This window comes from Asterias rubens, chromosome 22 (genome assembly GCF_902459465.1).
Source record: "Asterias rubens chromosome 22, eAstRub1.3, whole genome shotgun sequence".
Classification (NCBI taxonomy): Eukaryota; Metazoa; Echinodermata; class Asteroidea; order Forcipulatida; family Asteriidae; genus Asterias; species Asterias rubens.
This window is the reverse complement of record NC_047083.1, coordinates 6,612,317-6,628,213: the sequence shown is the minus strand read 5'-3', so window position 1 is coordinate 6,628,213 and position 15,897 is coordinate 6,612,317. Positions and strand designations below refer to the sequence as shown.

General features: G+C 37.3%; 1 protein-coding gene across 1 annotated transcript in view; it reads left to right on the top strand.

Moving 5' to 3' along the window:
- The first annotated feature begins 664 nt into the window (after positions 1-664).
- LOC117305380 (NXPE family member 1-like) overlaps positions 665-15,897 on the top strand; it is a 19,787-nt gene continuing 4,554 nt past the window's right edge. The window contains exons 1-2 of the mRNA XM_033790250.1: positions 665-929; positions 2,865-3,571. Of these exons, the coding sequence (XP_033646141.1) occupies positions 849-929; positions 2,865-3,571 (788 nt within the window). The 5' untranslated portion in view covers positions 665-848. The remainder of the gene's footprint in view (positions 930-2,864; positions 3,572-15,897) is intronic.

Genomic DNA, 15,897 nt, shown 5'->3' with positions numbered 1-15,897 from the left:
TTGAACTCGATTAGTCGTCAAAATAATAATGAAAGAAAAAAAATACCATTGTCACACGAAGTTGTGTGCTTTCTGCTTGATTTCAGAACCTCAAAATCTAATTCTGAGGTATCAAAATGCGAGTCGTGTATTTTTAAAAGTAGAAGATTACTTACCAACTAAGTTTTTATGCTATAAACTATTTTGAGTAATTACCAATAGTGTCCAGTGCCTTTAATTAAGGTTAACATAAATAAGATTAAAAAAACAATTATTCAATGGTAAAATGTAAAACACTCTTGCTGAAATTGACCAAGAAAACCTATACCAGGGTCACAATTTGGAGTTATTAGGGTTTGGGTACCTTTTTTGTGACACTTCCACAAACTTACAAAGTTTAAAGACGGTAAGTGATTGCGTTTTTCAAACTATTCTCGTACATCGTTTTGATTGTCCGCTGAGGAGTTGCAGGCAATTTTGGTTGCGTAAGCGTTGCTTCAAAATTGCCGCGTGTGACATCAAAGTTGCGGCAACAAAAGTTGCCTCAACGTTGCCTGAAAAAAAATTGCCGGCAACCTGGTTGCCAGTAAATTGCCTAGTGTGACAAGGGCTATACTCTTTGTTCACGGCCCTGAGCGATACACACAGGTCACGAAAAATACACTCTGGAATCGTAACTCGTGCGTGGTAAATATATAAAAAAATCATTATTAAAATTACAAAAGATTTTCTCAACTGTGACGGTAATATACATTCCGGTGAATGATCAAGAAAGGACATGCACAATTCTGACTGTACAGTGGGATATCTGCAACCCTACGTACCATCTGTATAGATAAACCATTGAACACATCACGAACTGTAGCAGGATGGCAGCAAAATATCCATCTCGACATACTGTTTTAGCAGTGTTGTTTGGTTTATGTGTTACCTTAACGGTGATCACAATGGTAAGTCAGTTTCCGTGTATTCATCAGAGACCGTGGAGACCGTCTTCAGGTCACACATGTACACCCATTATAAATTTTAGTTCCAACTAGCGTTGCTTATACTTGCACTTATAAGCACAACTTTCCAACCGTTTCACGCCCACACTAGTCTCCACCTCAGCTTTTACATCCAGAAGTGGGCTTTGCTGAATAGCAGCGTAGATGTAGACCCGCCGCGCGGCCCTGTTTTGGCAAAAGGGTGTATCTCAAAAAATCACCTTTTGAGATAAACGGCGTTGAAAGTCCAATCACCTACCATTTTTACATAACCCATTATAAATGGCCAGATTGTTCTGTAATTCATGTGTGACTTATATATAAATAACACAATAAAAATCGTATTTCTTGTATAGCTAGTTTTTTTGTTACATGCATGTTTTCCACCCGCAGAACACTCGATTTAATAAAAGTCTCCTTTGTGATTTATCTGCGCGAGTAGGCGTGATTTTTCATGCGTGACCTCGGTTTGAATACTAATTAGTACAAAGGGCTTCTGAAATTCTCTTTTTCGGCCTTTTCTGGAAAGTCTCAACCAAAATAATGCACCAGTAAATTGAGACAAAGAGCATATATGTCATTATGTATTAAAAAACTAGGTGCAACTCAATTTTTAAATAGAGAAATTTGTACGTGAAAAATGGCTTCAAAAACCGAGAAAACAAGTCACAAAAACACGGAAAATTTTCCCGTTATGAACGTCGGCAACAGTCCCTTATTAGTATGTATGGATAGATTATTTCATATTCTACCTGGAAATGTTAAAAGCGAGACCGGATCGTTCTTAGTCCAGTCAGGATACAGCGATATCCACCGTTAATCCAAATCTCACATTACGAAAAAGTCGACTATTAGACAGAATGGTTTTCTTGCACGGGTGATTGGCTGACGATGACATCATCGACTGATAGGGCAGCATGCTGTTTTTTGTTGACATGGTACCTTGACCACCAAGCCTAAGTTAGTCAATAACAAAAGCGCCAGTCTATACCATCAGCCCATGTCTGTCTGTCTGTCCGTCTGTCTGTCTGTCTGTCTGTCTGTCTGTCTGTTTGTTTGTTTGTTTTTTGGTGATTTTTGTTTATGTTTGACAAAATCCAAGCCCGTGGCTATTCTTTGCTGTGGTATTCACACTTTTTCTTTTGTATTCTTCTTTTTATTTTCCTCCTCTAAAAATAATTCCTTAAAGTATGGTTTCGGCTGATACACTTGATTATTGGTAATATTTGCGCGTTTACAAATCGAACCCCAAATGGTTCACTCCGAATCCTTTGTGCTGTTGAGATATTTCACACGCATGATTATAGTGTTGAAATGTTTTCACTTTCCCCTCACAAAAGCCCACATAATAAAGGTCACAGGCTATTCGAGAAACTCCCATGTGAATGCATACATTACAAACAACACGACAGCCTTGTAGAATCGTGCTCTTTGGTAGATAGAACTACTGCGAAAAGATACAATGACAAACGTCTCGTTCCACAAAATTACATAAAATGTAAATTGAGATAGGCCGAACTTGACATAAAGATAACTTAATCACACCGTCTCTCTTCACAACAAACTTACACTTTTGAAGGGTTTTTGTACACTTTCGAAGGGCCACAAATTGTAGGGCCACCATAATACCATTTTTAAAAAGGGTGTGTGATGTGCTATAGAGGAGTGTTTGAAAGTGGCTGGCCCTTAGAACCTGTAGTTGTCATCAGAACGTATTTTTTGGGGTACATATTTTAGTTGTGAAAACTATTAGCAAAAGTGAAATATACTGCACTTTACATGTTTTTCCCCCTACAAAATCTTCACTAATGGCCGAACCGCATGCCACTTACTCTACATTCTGTCCTGGTAAATTTATAATTGATTTCATGTCCAAAATATGTTTTCCTTTTCTACTAGTTGTTGGATGCCAGTGACGAAATATCCTTTAAAACTCCTGCCATCAGCGTTGCTACCTTAAAGTTGAAACAATCACCTTCTAACAGTAGTGTTATTGAGAAAAAGAACACAACCGTCCCATCACCCATGAGTGTCACCAGTCACACCAAGACTAACGTCCAACTGATATCACCTAGAGGACACATTCAAGTCGGAGATATCATCAAGTATCGGATACAGACGAGAGATTCCGAAGGAATGGATCGGATTATAGGCGGGGATTTCCGGTACGCCACTCTAAACTCTGCCAATCCGCAAGCTAGTACAGCTGGTCATGTTGCTGACTACAATAACGGTACATATGAAGTCACATTGCTGGCAGCGTGGGCTGGTCAAGCTGAATTCAAACTCATTCTTGTGCATCCCAGTGAGGCTGTTAACTGCTTCAGAAATGTGATCTGGCCTGCAAAGGAAAGAGTACAGTGGAATGGATACTTCAACCATAAAGGCAAGAAAGCAGAAAGGACAACTTGCTTTTTGAGGAGTAGCGGGCCATGGACAGGACTGTGTCAATATCCAGCACACCATGCACTTGGGAAGACAATTCTTGTTTGCCAGAAACCGAAAGGTTTGTCCTGTGATGATTTCACATCTTACAATACCGACTGGAATAAATGCAACCAAAGGCTGGCCGAGTTGACAAAAGGCGTTGAGTATATATTTAAAGGGTATGTGATTGAACACAGCTTTCATTTAGCTTGCACGAAAAATATCCGCATGGTAAATAAAAACAAAACAATCATTATGGTTTTAACCCTAAACTAATATAAATTAATTTGTGATGGCACTCTGATTTAAATTATTAGCTGTTCCGATCCAGTCGGAACAGCTATTGTTTTCGTCGAGATTTTTATTATTTTTATTATTAGCTGTTCTGATCCAGTCGGAACAGCTATTGTTTTCGTCGAGATTTTTATTATTTTTATTAGCTGTTCCGATCCAGTCGGAACAGCTATTGTTTTCGTCGAGATTTTTATTATTTTTATTATTATTATTATTATTAGCTGTTCCGACCGTCCGTCGGAACAGGTATTGTTTTCGTCTAGATTTTTATTGTTAGCTGTTCCGATCCAATCGGAACAGCTATTGTTTTCGTCGAGATTTTTATTATTTTTATTAGCTGTTCCGATCCAGTCGGAACAGCTATTGTTTTCGTCGAGATTTTTATTATTTTTATTATTATTATTATTCTTTGTTTCTCCCTAAATCCCATAGTGTTTGTACACGTTTTTGCGGCAGCCTAATCTCCTAAACCATAATACGAAAGATTGAGTTTATTATACCAAATTGAAGCTTAGAACATAAGCTTAATTCTTATCGTAAAACATGTAAAAATTGTTAATCAATAAGCCTTAATTAAGCTTGTGAATATTTAATTAGCAAACCAAGTTAACACCATATCTCAAAAATTAGACCGCCGATCCTGAAACTTTTTTCAGCTATACACTAGTCAGGTCCTGTTAATGTGATTTCCGACATAAAATTCTGGACGACGTCACCATGACGTCATGTAATGCACGCTTTGTGTCTGTGCACAAACACAATGGCTCTTGAAGTGTAAACAAACCCAGCTTTCCAAAACATAATTTATTCGATTAAAATTAAATTACATGTTGTACACTTCCCAAAATTGCTTTAGATTAAGATATATTTTATTGATGGTCATTTTAAAAGCATCAGAACTCATAGAAACAGTGTAATTATTTTTAAAAACCTGTATTTCCGGGGAAGTTTTTTCAAAGATCATGGGTACGGCGTAAAACTTGATTTGAATAGGCAAAATTGTAAAACTGTTAACTTGACCAAGTCCTTATCCCATTTTCGACCGGTGTTATTGCGTTTTTTTGTTCAATATACATAGATTTCTTACGGTCACCGACTAGCACAAGTCTAAACTTGTTTCCAAAATTTGACAAGCCTGAGCATGGTGCGTCGTGGACCGGGCTCGTTTCAGGCGACGAGCGTGGACGACGAAAATAGACCGCCCGGGATTTGGAATTATTTACGGGTAAAGTCACCTTGTTCGCGCCGGGGACCATTTGCCTAAACTAATTCCAGTATTTCGCGTTACGTTCGGAAATTAGACCATGACAAACAAAAACTCTTTGACAGGAATACAGAAGCAGAGATTTTATTATGCTGACGTACGTTTCTCTGGTGGTTGAGTGGCTCAGTTTTATAGAGCTGCTTGTAATAAACAGGCAAAACATTTTGCTTTACAAAATTGCAGAAATTGAGCAGAACACCTGGATTCACAACTTGAACATGAGGTATGGTTAAGCTGCTTTTTGTGTTTAAAAAGCTATTATGTAGTTTGGTCCTGGGCCAATGGCTTTTAAAGGAAAGAATCGCAGCGCTTACGTAATCAGGGAACTGTGCTTACGCTAAGCGTATTTTACAGCTTAGCCAGGAATGTGTTCTTCACTTCACAATTGGCATCAAACAATTTGCTACAGTTGACTAATTGTGCTCAACTCCTGCGAAACTTTCACTGCGAAAACAGTGACTAAAAAAATTGATTTGAATTCGCAGGAAAAACCGTGCTTTACTTGTGACAAAAGTAGGCAGGGGCGACTAGTGTGCTTTAGTGTTAAAGCCGCGACTACAAATTATAATTTGAGTCGCGACTATTGTTTTTATCTCTATTCAGTTATAATCGTGTCCACACATTGACTACAAAATTTGTCCCGACTACCTGTTTGGTGAATCAGTTGTGTTGCTTACTACTATTCGCAACATAATTAATATTGCCCTTGCGGCACAAATCTTGAGAATCTGTACTTTATCTCGACAAGTGTCATAGTTAGGTTTGAATTGCGACTAGACGAGTAGTAAATTTCACTAGTCACACCCATTCGCAACATAATTAAAAATTTGTCCCGACTACCTGTTTGGTGAACCAGTTGTGTTGCTTACTACTATTCGCAACATAATTTATATTGCCCTTGCGGCATAGCGGCACAAATCTTGAGAATCCGTACTTTATCTCGACAAGTGTCGTAGTTAGGTTTGAAGTGCGACTAGTCGAGTAGTAAATTTCACTAGTCACACCCATTCGCAACATAATTAAAAATTTGTCCCGACTACCTGTTTGGTGAACCAGTTGTGTTGCCTACTACTATTCGCAACATAATTTATATTGCCCTTGCGGCATAGCGGCACAAATCTTGAGAATTCGTACTTTATCTCGACAAGTGTCGTGGTTAGGTTTGAGGTGCGACTAGTCGAGTAGTAAAATTCACTAGTCACCCATTCGCAACATAATTAATATTGCCTTTGCGGCACATAGCGGCACAAATCTTGAGAATCTGTATTTTATCTCGACAAGTGTCGTAGTTAGGTTTGAGGTTCGACTAGTCGAGTCATGATGGGAACTTGCTTAATGAAAAAGATTCAGTGCTCTGCAGAAGCATTGAATTCTGCGCTTACGTCAAGTGAAATAGACTGCGTATAGCAGGGATTTCTTTTGTTTGTGTGCTTCCAAGTTCGCACATTATTTTCCAAGCTTGCACATCACAGTAAAGCGGAAAATGGTGATCGTAAGCGCAAACTTTGGTGGTCATGAGAACCATGTAATTTTGCACTGTAAGTAGGTTTGGTAAGGCCTACACTTCAAACATGTAAAGTCAAAAAAGATTGTTAGTACATGAGGGGAAATCTTGTGAAAATGGTCCAATTTGACTCTGCTTCACTGCGTAAACAAAGAATTGACACATCAGACGCGCGGATATTATCGCTCACTTAAAGCATATTTCACAGCTTAGCAGGGATATTTGTGCGCGGGAAACTTATCATATGTAATCTTTGCTTTGAACTAATTGTACAGATATTTCAGCGCCTGCACAGTAAGCGGAGAATGGTGGTTGTATAATAAATGGGCAGAGTTTGGTTGAAGCAGACAGAGCCATAAAACTGGGCCGTGTTCTATAGGGGAAATTATAGCTTGACATTTTGTGACAGTTTTGGTCTCTGCGACGTACACATACAAATACAGAGTCAGATACAGACATTACGGTGCAGAAATCGTGCAATTGAAATGTCTCATAAGAGCGCCCCCTATCGGCAGGAGTAGGAAAATAAAGGAGTATCCTACAAATTAATGATGTGTTTTTAAACACGTAAAATAATATCAAATGGAAGCTTTAGGATGTTTAGCTTGATTCCTATCATAAAACATATTAAAATTATTTATTAATTAACCACCAGTGACCCTCATATGCATATTAATTAAGAAATCTTTGCAGCATCTTTGGAGATTAATTTGAAAAAACTGTGACCTCAACTTGACCTCTACTTCCGCGTCAACCGGAAGTGTCACCATATCTCAAGAACTATACAGCAGATTTTCAAAATATTTTCAGTTATAAACTCCTTAGGCATAAAATATTAACTTTAAAAAACCGTGACCTCAAGTTGACCCCTACTTCCTGGTCAACCGGAAGTGGGACCATATCTCAAGAACTATTAAACAGATTATCAATTTTGGTTCAGTTATAGACTCCTTGGGCATTCAAGATTAGTTTGAAACAACTTTGACCCCATGTTGACCTTTACTTCCGGTACAACCGGAAGTGAACCCATATCTAAAAAAGTACAAAGCTAATGTTCAAACTTCAGTTGTAGACTCTTAGGCAATAAATATTAGCTTTGGAAAACTGTGACCCCAAGTTGACCTCTACTTCTGGGTCAACCGGAAGTGGGACTATATATCAAGATCTACACAACCGATTTTATAGACTCCTTGGCATTGCAGATTAATCTTTGGTAGCTGTGGGCCCATGTTGACCTTTACTTACGGGTCAACCGGGAAGTAAAAACTTATAACAAGAGCTACACAACTTTTTTGAAACCCTTTTTTCAGTTATATATTCCTTGGGCAATGAAGCACATAATCCAAGCAAAACAACAAGGAACAGCTTCGTGTTTGTTCACAAACACTTAATGTCTAGTTAGCTGTTCCGATCCAGTCGGAACAGCTATTGTTTTCGTCGAGATTTTTATTATTTTTAGCTGTTCCGACCGTCCGTCGGAACAGGTATTGTTTTCGTCTAGATTTTTATTGTTTTTATTATTATTATTCTTTGTTTCTCCCTAAATCCCATAGTGTTTGTACACGTTTTTGCGGCAGCCTAATCTCCTAAACCATAATACGAAAGAGTGAGTTTATTATACCAAATTGAAGCTTAGAACATAAGCTTAATTCTTATCGTAAAAAATGTTAAAATTGTTAATTAATAATCCCCAATTAAGCTTATGAATATTTAATTAGCAAACCTTGTTAACACCATATCTCAAAAAGTAGACCGCCGATCCTGAAACTTTTTTCAGCTATACACTAGTCAGGTCCTGTTAATGTGATTTCCGACATAAAATTCTGGACGACGTCACCATGACGTCAGGTAATGCACGTTTTGTGTCTGTGCACAAACACAATGGCTCTTCAAATCTATACTTTAAACTGGTCAAAAACACAATAACTTCTAAATAATTTATTTGTTAGTTTCCTAAATACCATATTATGTGTAGAAAAATACACTGATTCTAATAAGATTTGTTTCAGTCCATAAAAGCAATCAATGTTCGTCTATTAATTAATTATTAAAATTGTTAATTAATAATCCCCAATTAAGCTTATGAATATTTAATTAGCAAACCTTGTTAACACCATATCTCAAAAAGTAGACCGCCGATCCTGAAACTTTTTTCAGCTACACACTAGTCAGGTCCTGTTAATGTGATTTCCGACATAAAATTCTGGACGACGTCACCATGACGTCATGTAATGCACGTTTTGTGTCTGTGCACAAACACAATGGCTCTTCAAATCTATACTTTAAACTGGTCAAAAACACAATAACTTCTAAATAATTTATTTGTTAGTTTCCTAAATACCATATTATGTGTAGAAAAATACACTGATTCTAATAAGATTTGTTTCAGTCCATAAAAGCAATCAATGTTCGTCTATTAATTAATTAATCAATTAGAATCTTGGCATCATGGGTACAACGTAGTACTTCATGAATTGGGTGCAGTCACTTTCATTGTAATGTTTAAACATCTCTATGGCTCTTGCAACACACTGCGACCTGTATGGGTTGAGGACTCTCGGGGAGAGTCTGAGAAGACGATGTCGTGATGTTTGCATCTTTAATTTGTTTTTGAAAATGGCAACTAGTAACTAATTAACCACATGACCCTGATTTGCATATTCAATCAGAAAATCTTTGCAGCACCATATCTCAAGAAGTATACAGCCGATTTTAAGACTGTTTGTTGCTAAAGACTCTTTGGGGATTGGAGATTAATTTTGAAAAATCGTGACCTCAAGTTGACCCCTACTTCCGGGTCGGCCGGAAGTGGGACCATATCTCAAGAACTATACAACAGATTATAAAACTTTTTTCAGTTATAAACTCCTTAGGCATAAAAATATAACTTTTGACAAACCGTGACCTCAAGTTGACCTCTACTTCCGGGTCAACCGGAAGTGGGACCATATCTCAAGAAATATACAACCGATTTTCAAACTTTTTTCAGTTATAGACTCCTTGGACATTCAAGATTAGTTTGAAACACATTTGACCCCATGTTGACCTTTACTTCCGGGTCGACCGGAAGTGGGCCAATATCTCAAGAAGTACAAAGCCAATGTTCAAACTTCAGTTATAGACTCTAAGGCAATAAATATTAACTTTGAAAAACTGTGACCCTATGTTGACCTCTACTTCTGGGCAACCGGAAGTGGGACTATATATCAAGATCTTCACAACAGATTGCTTAAACTTTTTCAGTTATAGACTCCTTGGCATTGCAGATTAGTCTTTGGTAGCTGTGGGCCCATTTTGACCTTTACTTGTGGGTCAACCGGGAAGTGTGACCTAATACCAAGAGCTACACAACTTTTTTGAAACTTTTTTTTCCAGTTATATATTCCTTGGGCAATGAAGCACATAATCCAAGCAAAACATCACGGAACAGCTTCGTGTTTGTTCACAAACACTTAATGTCTAGTTATTATTATTAGCTGTTCCGATCCAGTCGGAACAGCTATTGTTTTCGTCGAGATTTTTATTATTTTATTATTATTATTATTATTATTCTTTGTTTCTCCCTAAATCCCATAGTGTTTGTACACGTTTTTGCGGCAGCCTAATCTCCTAAACCATAATACGAAAGAGTAAGTTTATTATACCAAATTGAAGCTTAGAACATAAGCTTAATTCTTATCGTAAAAAATGTTAAAATTGTTAATTAATAAGCCTTAATTAAGCTTGTGAATATTTAATTAGCAAACCAAGTTAACACCATATCTCAAAAAGTAGACCGCTGATCCTGAAAATTTTTTCAGCATACACTAGTGAGGTCCTGTTAATGTGATTTCCGACATAAAATTCTGGACGACGTCACCATGACGTCATGTGATGCACGTTTTGTGTCTGTGCACAAACACAATGGCTCTTGAAGTGTAAACAAACCCAGCTTTCCGAAACATAATTTATTCGATTAAAATTAAATTACATGTTGTACACTTCCCAAAACTGCTTTAGATTAAGATATATTTTATTGATGGTCATTTTAAAAGCATCAGAACTTATAGAAACAGTGTAATTATTTTAAAAAACTTGTATTTCCGGGGATGTTTTTTCAAAGATCATGGGTACGGCGTAAAACTTGATTTGAATAGTCAAAATTGTAAAACTGTTAACTTGACCAGGTCGTTATACCAATTTCGACCGGTGTTATTGCGTTTTTTTGTTCAATATACATAGATTTCTTACGGTAACCGACTAGCACAAGTCTAAACTTGTTACCAAAATTTGACAAGCCTGAGCATGGTGCGTCGTGGACCGGGTTCATTTCAGCCGACGAGCGTGGACGACGAAAATAGACCGCCCGGGATTTGGAATTATTTACGGGTAATGTCACCTTGTTCGCGCCGGTGACCATTTGCCTAAACTAATTCCAGTATTTCGCGTTACGTTCGGAAATTAGACCATGACAAACAAAAACTCTTTGACAGGAATACAAAAGCAGAGATTTTATTATGCTGACGTTTCTCTGGTGGTTGAGTGGCTCAGTTTTATAGAGCTGCTTATAATAAACAGGCAAAACATTTTGCTTTACAAAATTGCAGAAATTCAGCAGAATTACCTGGATTCACAACTGGAACATAAGGCATGGTTAAGCTGCTTTTTGTGTTTAAAAAGCTATTATGTAGTTTGGTCCTGGGCCAATGACTTTTAAAGGAAAGAATCGTAGCGCTTACGTAATCAGGGAACTGTGCTTACGCTAAGCGTATTTTACAGCTTAGCAGAGAATGTGTTCTTCACGTCACAATTCGCATCAACAAATTTGCTACAGTTGACTAATTGTGCTCAACTCCTGCGAAACTTTCACTGCGAAAACAGTGACTTAAAAATTTGATTTACATTCGCAGGAAAAACCGTGCTTTACTTGTGACAAAAGTAGGCAGGGGCGACTAGTGTGCTTTAGTGTTAAAGTCGCGACTACAAATTATTAATTGAGTCGCGACTACTGTTTTTCTCTACTCCGTTATAATCGTGTCCACACATCGACTACAAAATTTGTCCCGACTACCTGTTTGGTGAACCAGTTGTGTTGCTTACTACTATTCGCAACATAATTAATATTGCCCTTGCGGCATAGCGGCACAAATCTTGAGAATCTGTACTTTATCTCGACAAGTGTCATAGTTAGGTTTGAAGTGCGACTAGTCGAGTAGTAAATTTCACTAGTCACACCCATTCGCAACATAATTAATATTGCCCTTGCGGCACATAGCGGTACAAATCTTGAGAATCCGTATTTTATCTCGACAAGTGTCGTAGGCAGGTTTGAGGTGCGACTAGTCGAGTAGTAAAATTCACTAGTCACCCATTCGCAACATAATTAATATTGCCTTTGCGGCACATAGCGGCACAAATCTTGAGAATCTGTATTAATTTTATCTCGACAAGTGTCGTAGTTAGTTTTGAGGTTCGACTAGTCGAGTCATGATGGGAACTTGCTTAATGAAAAAGATTCAGTGCTCTGCAGAAGCATTGAATTCTGCGCTTACGTCAAGCGAAATAGACTGCTTATAGCAGGGATTTCTTTTGTTTGTGTGCTTCCAAGTTCGCACATTATTTTCCAAGCTTGCACATCACAGTAAAGCGGAAAATGGTGATCGTAAGCGCAGACTTTGGTAGTCATGAGAACCATGTAATTTTGCCCTGTAAGTAGGTTTGGTAAGGCCTACACTTCAAACATGTAAAGTCAAAAAAGATTGTTAGTACATGAGGGGAAATCTTGTGAAACTGGTCCAATTTGACTCTGCTTCACTGCGTAAGCAAAGAATTGACACATCAGAAGCGCGGATATTATCGCTTACTTAAAGCATATTTCACAGCTTAGCAGGGATATTTTTGCTTGTGCGCGGGGAAACTTATCATATGTAATCTTTGCTTTGAACTAATTGTACAGATATTTCAGCGCCTGCACAGTAAGCGGAGAATGGTGGTATAATAAATGGGCAGAGTTTGGTTGAAGCAGACAGAGCCATAAAACTGGGCCGTGTTCTATAGGGGAAATTATAGCTTGACATTTTGTGACAGTTTTGGTCTCTGCGACGTACACATACAAATACAGAGTCAGATACAGACATTACGGTGCAGAAATCGTGCAATTGAAATGTCTCATAAGAGCGCCCCCTATCGGCAGGAGTAGGAAAATAAAGGAGTATCCTACAAATTAATTATGTGTTTTTAAACACGTAAAATAATATCAAATGGAAGCTTTAGGATGTTCAGCTTAATTCCTATCATAAAACATATTAAAATTATTTATTAATTAACCACCAGTGACCCTCATATGCATATTAATTAGGAAATCTTTGCAGCATCATATCTCAAGAACTTCACGGCCGACTTTTCAACTGTTTGTTTTTAAAGACTCCTTGGGGGTTGGAGATTAATTTGAAAAAACTGTGACCTCAAGTTGACCTCTACTTCCGCGTCAACCGGAAGTGTCACCATATCTCAAGAACTATACAGCAGATTTTCAAAATATTTTCAGTTATATACTCCTTAGGCATAAAATATTAACTTTAAAAAAACGTGACCTCAAGTTGACCCCTACTTCCTGGTCAACCGGAAGTTGGACCATATCTCAAGAACTATACAACAGATTATCAATTTTGGTTCAGTTATAGACTCCTTGGGCATTCAAGATTAGTTTGAAACAACTTTGACCCCATGTTGACCTTTACTTCAGGGTCAACCGGAAGTGAACCCATATCTAAAAAAGTACAAAGCTAATGTTCAAACTTCAGTTGTAGACTCTTAGGCAATAAATATTAGCTTTGGGAAACTGTGACCCCAAGTTGACCTCTACTTCTGGGTCAACCGGAAGTGGGACTATATATCAAGATCTACACAACCGATTTTATAGACTCCTTGGCATTGCAGATTAATCTTTGGTAGCTGTGGGCCCATGTTGATCTTTACTTATGGGTCAACCGGGAAGTAAAACCTTATAACAAGAGCTACACAACTTTTTTGAAACCTTTTTTCTCAGTTATATATTCCTTGGGCAATGAAGCACATAATCCAAGCAAAACAACAAGGAACAGCTTCGTGTTTGTTCACAAACACTTAATGTCTAGTTAGCTGTTCCGATCCAGTCGGAACAGCTATTGTTTTCGTCGAGATTTTTATTATTTTTATTATTATTATTATTATTCTTTGTTTCTCCCTAAATCCCATAGTGTTTGTACACGTTTTTGCGGCAGCCTAATCTCCTAAACCATAATACGAAAGAGTAAGTTTATTATACCAAATTGAAGCTTAGAACATAAGCTTAATTCTTATCGTAAAAAATGTAAACAATTTTAATTAATAAGCCTTAATTAAGCTTGTGAATATTTAATTAGCAAACCTAGTTAACACCATATCTCAAAAATTAGACCGCCGATCCTGAAACTTTTTTCAGCTATACACTAGTCAGGTCCTGTTGATGTGATTTCCGACATAAAATTCTGGACGACGTCACCATGACGTCATGTAATGCACGTTTTGTGTCTGTGCACAAACACAATGGCTCTTCAAATCTATACTTTAAACTGGTCAAAAACACAATAACTTCTAAATAATTTATTTGTTAGTTTCCTAAATATCATATTATGTGTAGAAAAATACACTGATTCTAATAAGATTTGTTTCAGTCCATAAAAGCAATCAATGTTCGTCTATTAATTAATTAATCAATTAGAATCTTGGCATCATGGGTACAACGTAGTACTTCATAAATTGGGTGCAGTCACTTTCATTGCAATGTTTAAACATCTCTATGATGGGTTGAGGACTCTTGGAGAGAGTCTGAGAAGACGATGTCGTGATGTTTGCATCTTTAATTTGTTTTTGAAAAATGGCAACTAGTAACTAATTAACCACATGACCCTCATTTGCATATTCAATCAGAAAATCTTTGCAGCACCATATCTCAAGAAGTATACAGCCGATTTTAAGACTGTTTGTTGCTAAAGACTCTTTGGGGATTGGAGATTAATTTTGAAAAAATCGTGACCTCAAGTTGACCTCTACTTCCGGGTCAACCGGAAGTGGGACCATATCTCAAGAACTATACAACAGATTATAAAACTTTTTTCAGTTATAAACTCCTTAGGCATAAAATATAACTTTTGACAAACCGTGACCTCAAGTTGACCTCTACTTCCGGGTCAATCGGAAGTGGGACCATATCTCATGAAATATACAACCGATTTTCAAACTTTTTTCAGTTATAGACTCCTTGGACATTCAAGATTAGTTTGAAACACATTTGACCCCATATTGACCTTTACTTCCGGGTCGACCGGAAGTGGGCCAATATCTCAAGAAGTACAAAGCCAATGTTCAAACTTCAGTTATAGACTCTAAGGCAATAAATATTAACTTTGAAAAACTGTGACCCTATGTTGACCTCTACTTCTGGGCAACCGGAAGTGGGACTATATATCAAGATCTTCACAACCGATTGCTTAAACTTTTTCAGTTATAGACTCCTTGGCATTGCAGATTAGTCTTTGGTAGCTGTGGGCCCATTTTGACCTTTACTTGTGGGTCAACCGGGAAGTGTGACCTAATACCAAGAGCTACACAACTTTTTTGAAACTTTTTTTCCAGTTATATTTTTAGCTGTTCCGATCCAGTCGGAACAGCTATTGTTTTCGTCGAGATTTTTATTATTTTTATTATTATTATTATTCTTTGTTTCTCCCTAAATCCCATAGTGTTTGTACACGTTTTTGTGGCAGCCTAATCTCCTAAACCATAATACGAAAGAGTGAGTTTATTATACCAAATTGAAGCTTAGAACATAAGCTTAATTCTTATCGTAAAAAAAAAATGAAAATTGTTAATTAATAAGCCTTAATTAAGCTTATGAATATCTAATTAGCAAACCTAGTTAACACCATATCTCAAAAAGTAGACCGCCGATCCTGAAACTTTTTTCAGCTATACACTAGTCAGGTCCTGTTAAGGTGATTTCTGACATAAAATTTCGGACGACGTCACCATGACGTCATTTAATGCACGTTTTGTGTCTGTGCACAAACACAATGGCTCTTCAAATCTATACTTTAAACTGGTCAAAAACACAATAACTTCGAAATAATTTATCTGTTAGTTTCCTAAATATCATATTATGTGTAGAAAAACACACTGATTCTAATAAGATTTGTTTCAGTCCATAAAAGCAATCAATGTTCGTCTATTAATTAATTAATCAATTAGAATCTTGGCATCATGGGTACAACGTAGTACTTCATAAATTGGGTGCAGTCACTTTCGTTGCAATGTTTAAACATCTCTATGGCTCTTGCAACACACTGCGGACCTGTATGGGTTGAGGACTCTCGGGAGAGTCTGAGAAGACGATGTCGTGATGTTTTGCATCTTTAATTTGTTTTTGAAAAATGGCAACTAGTAAC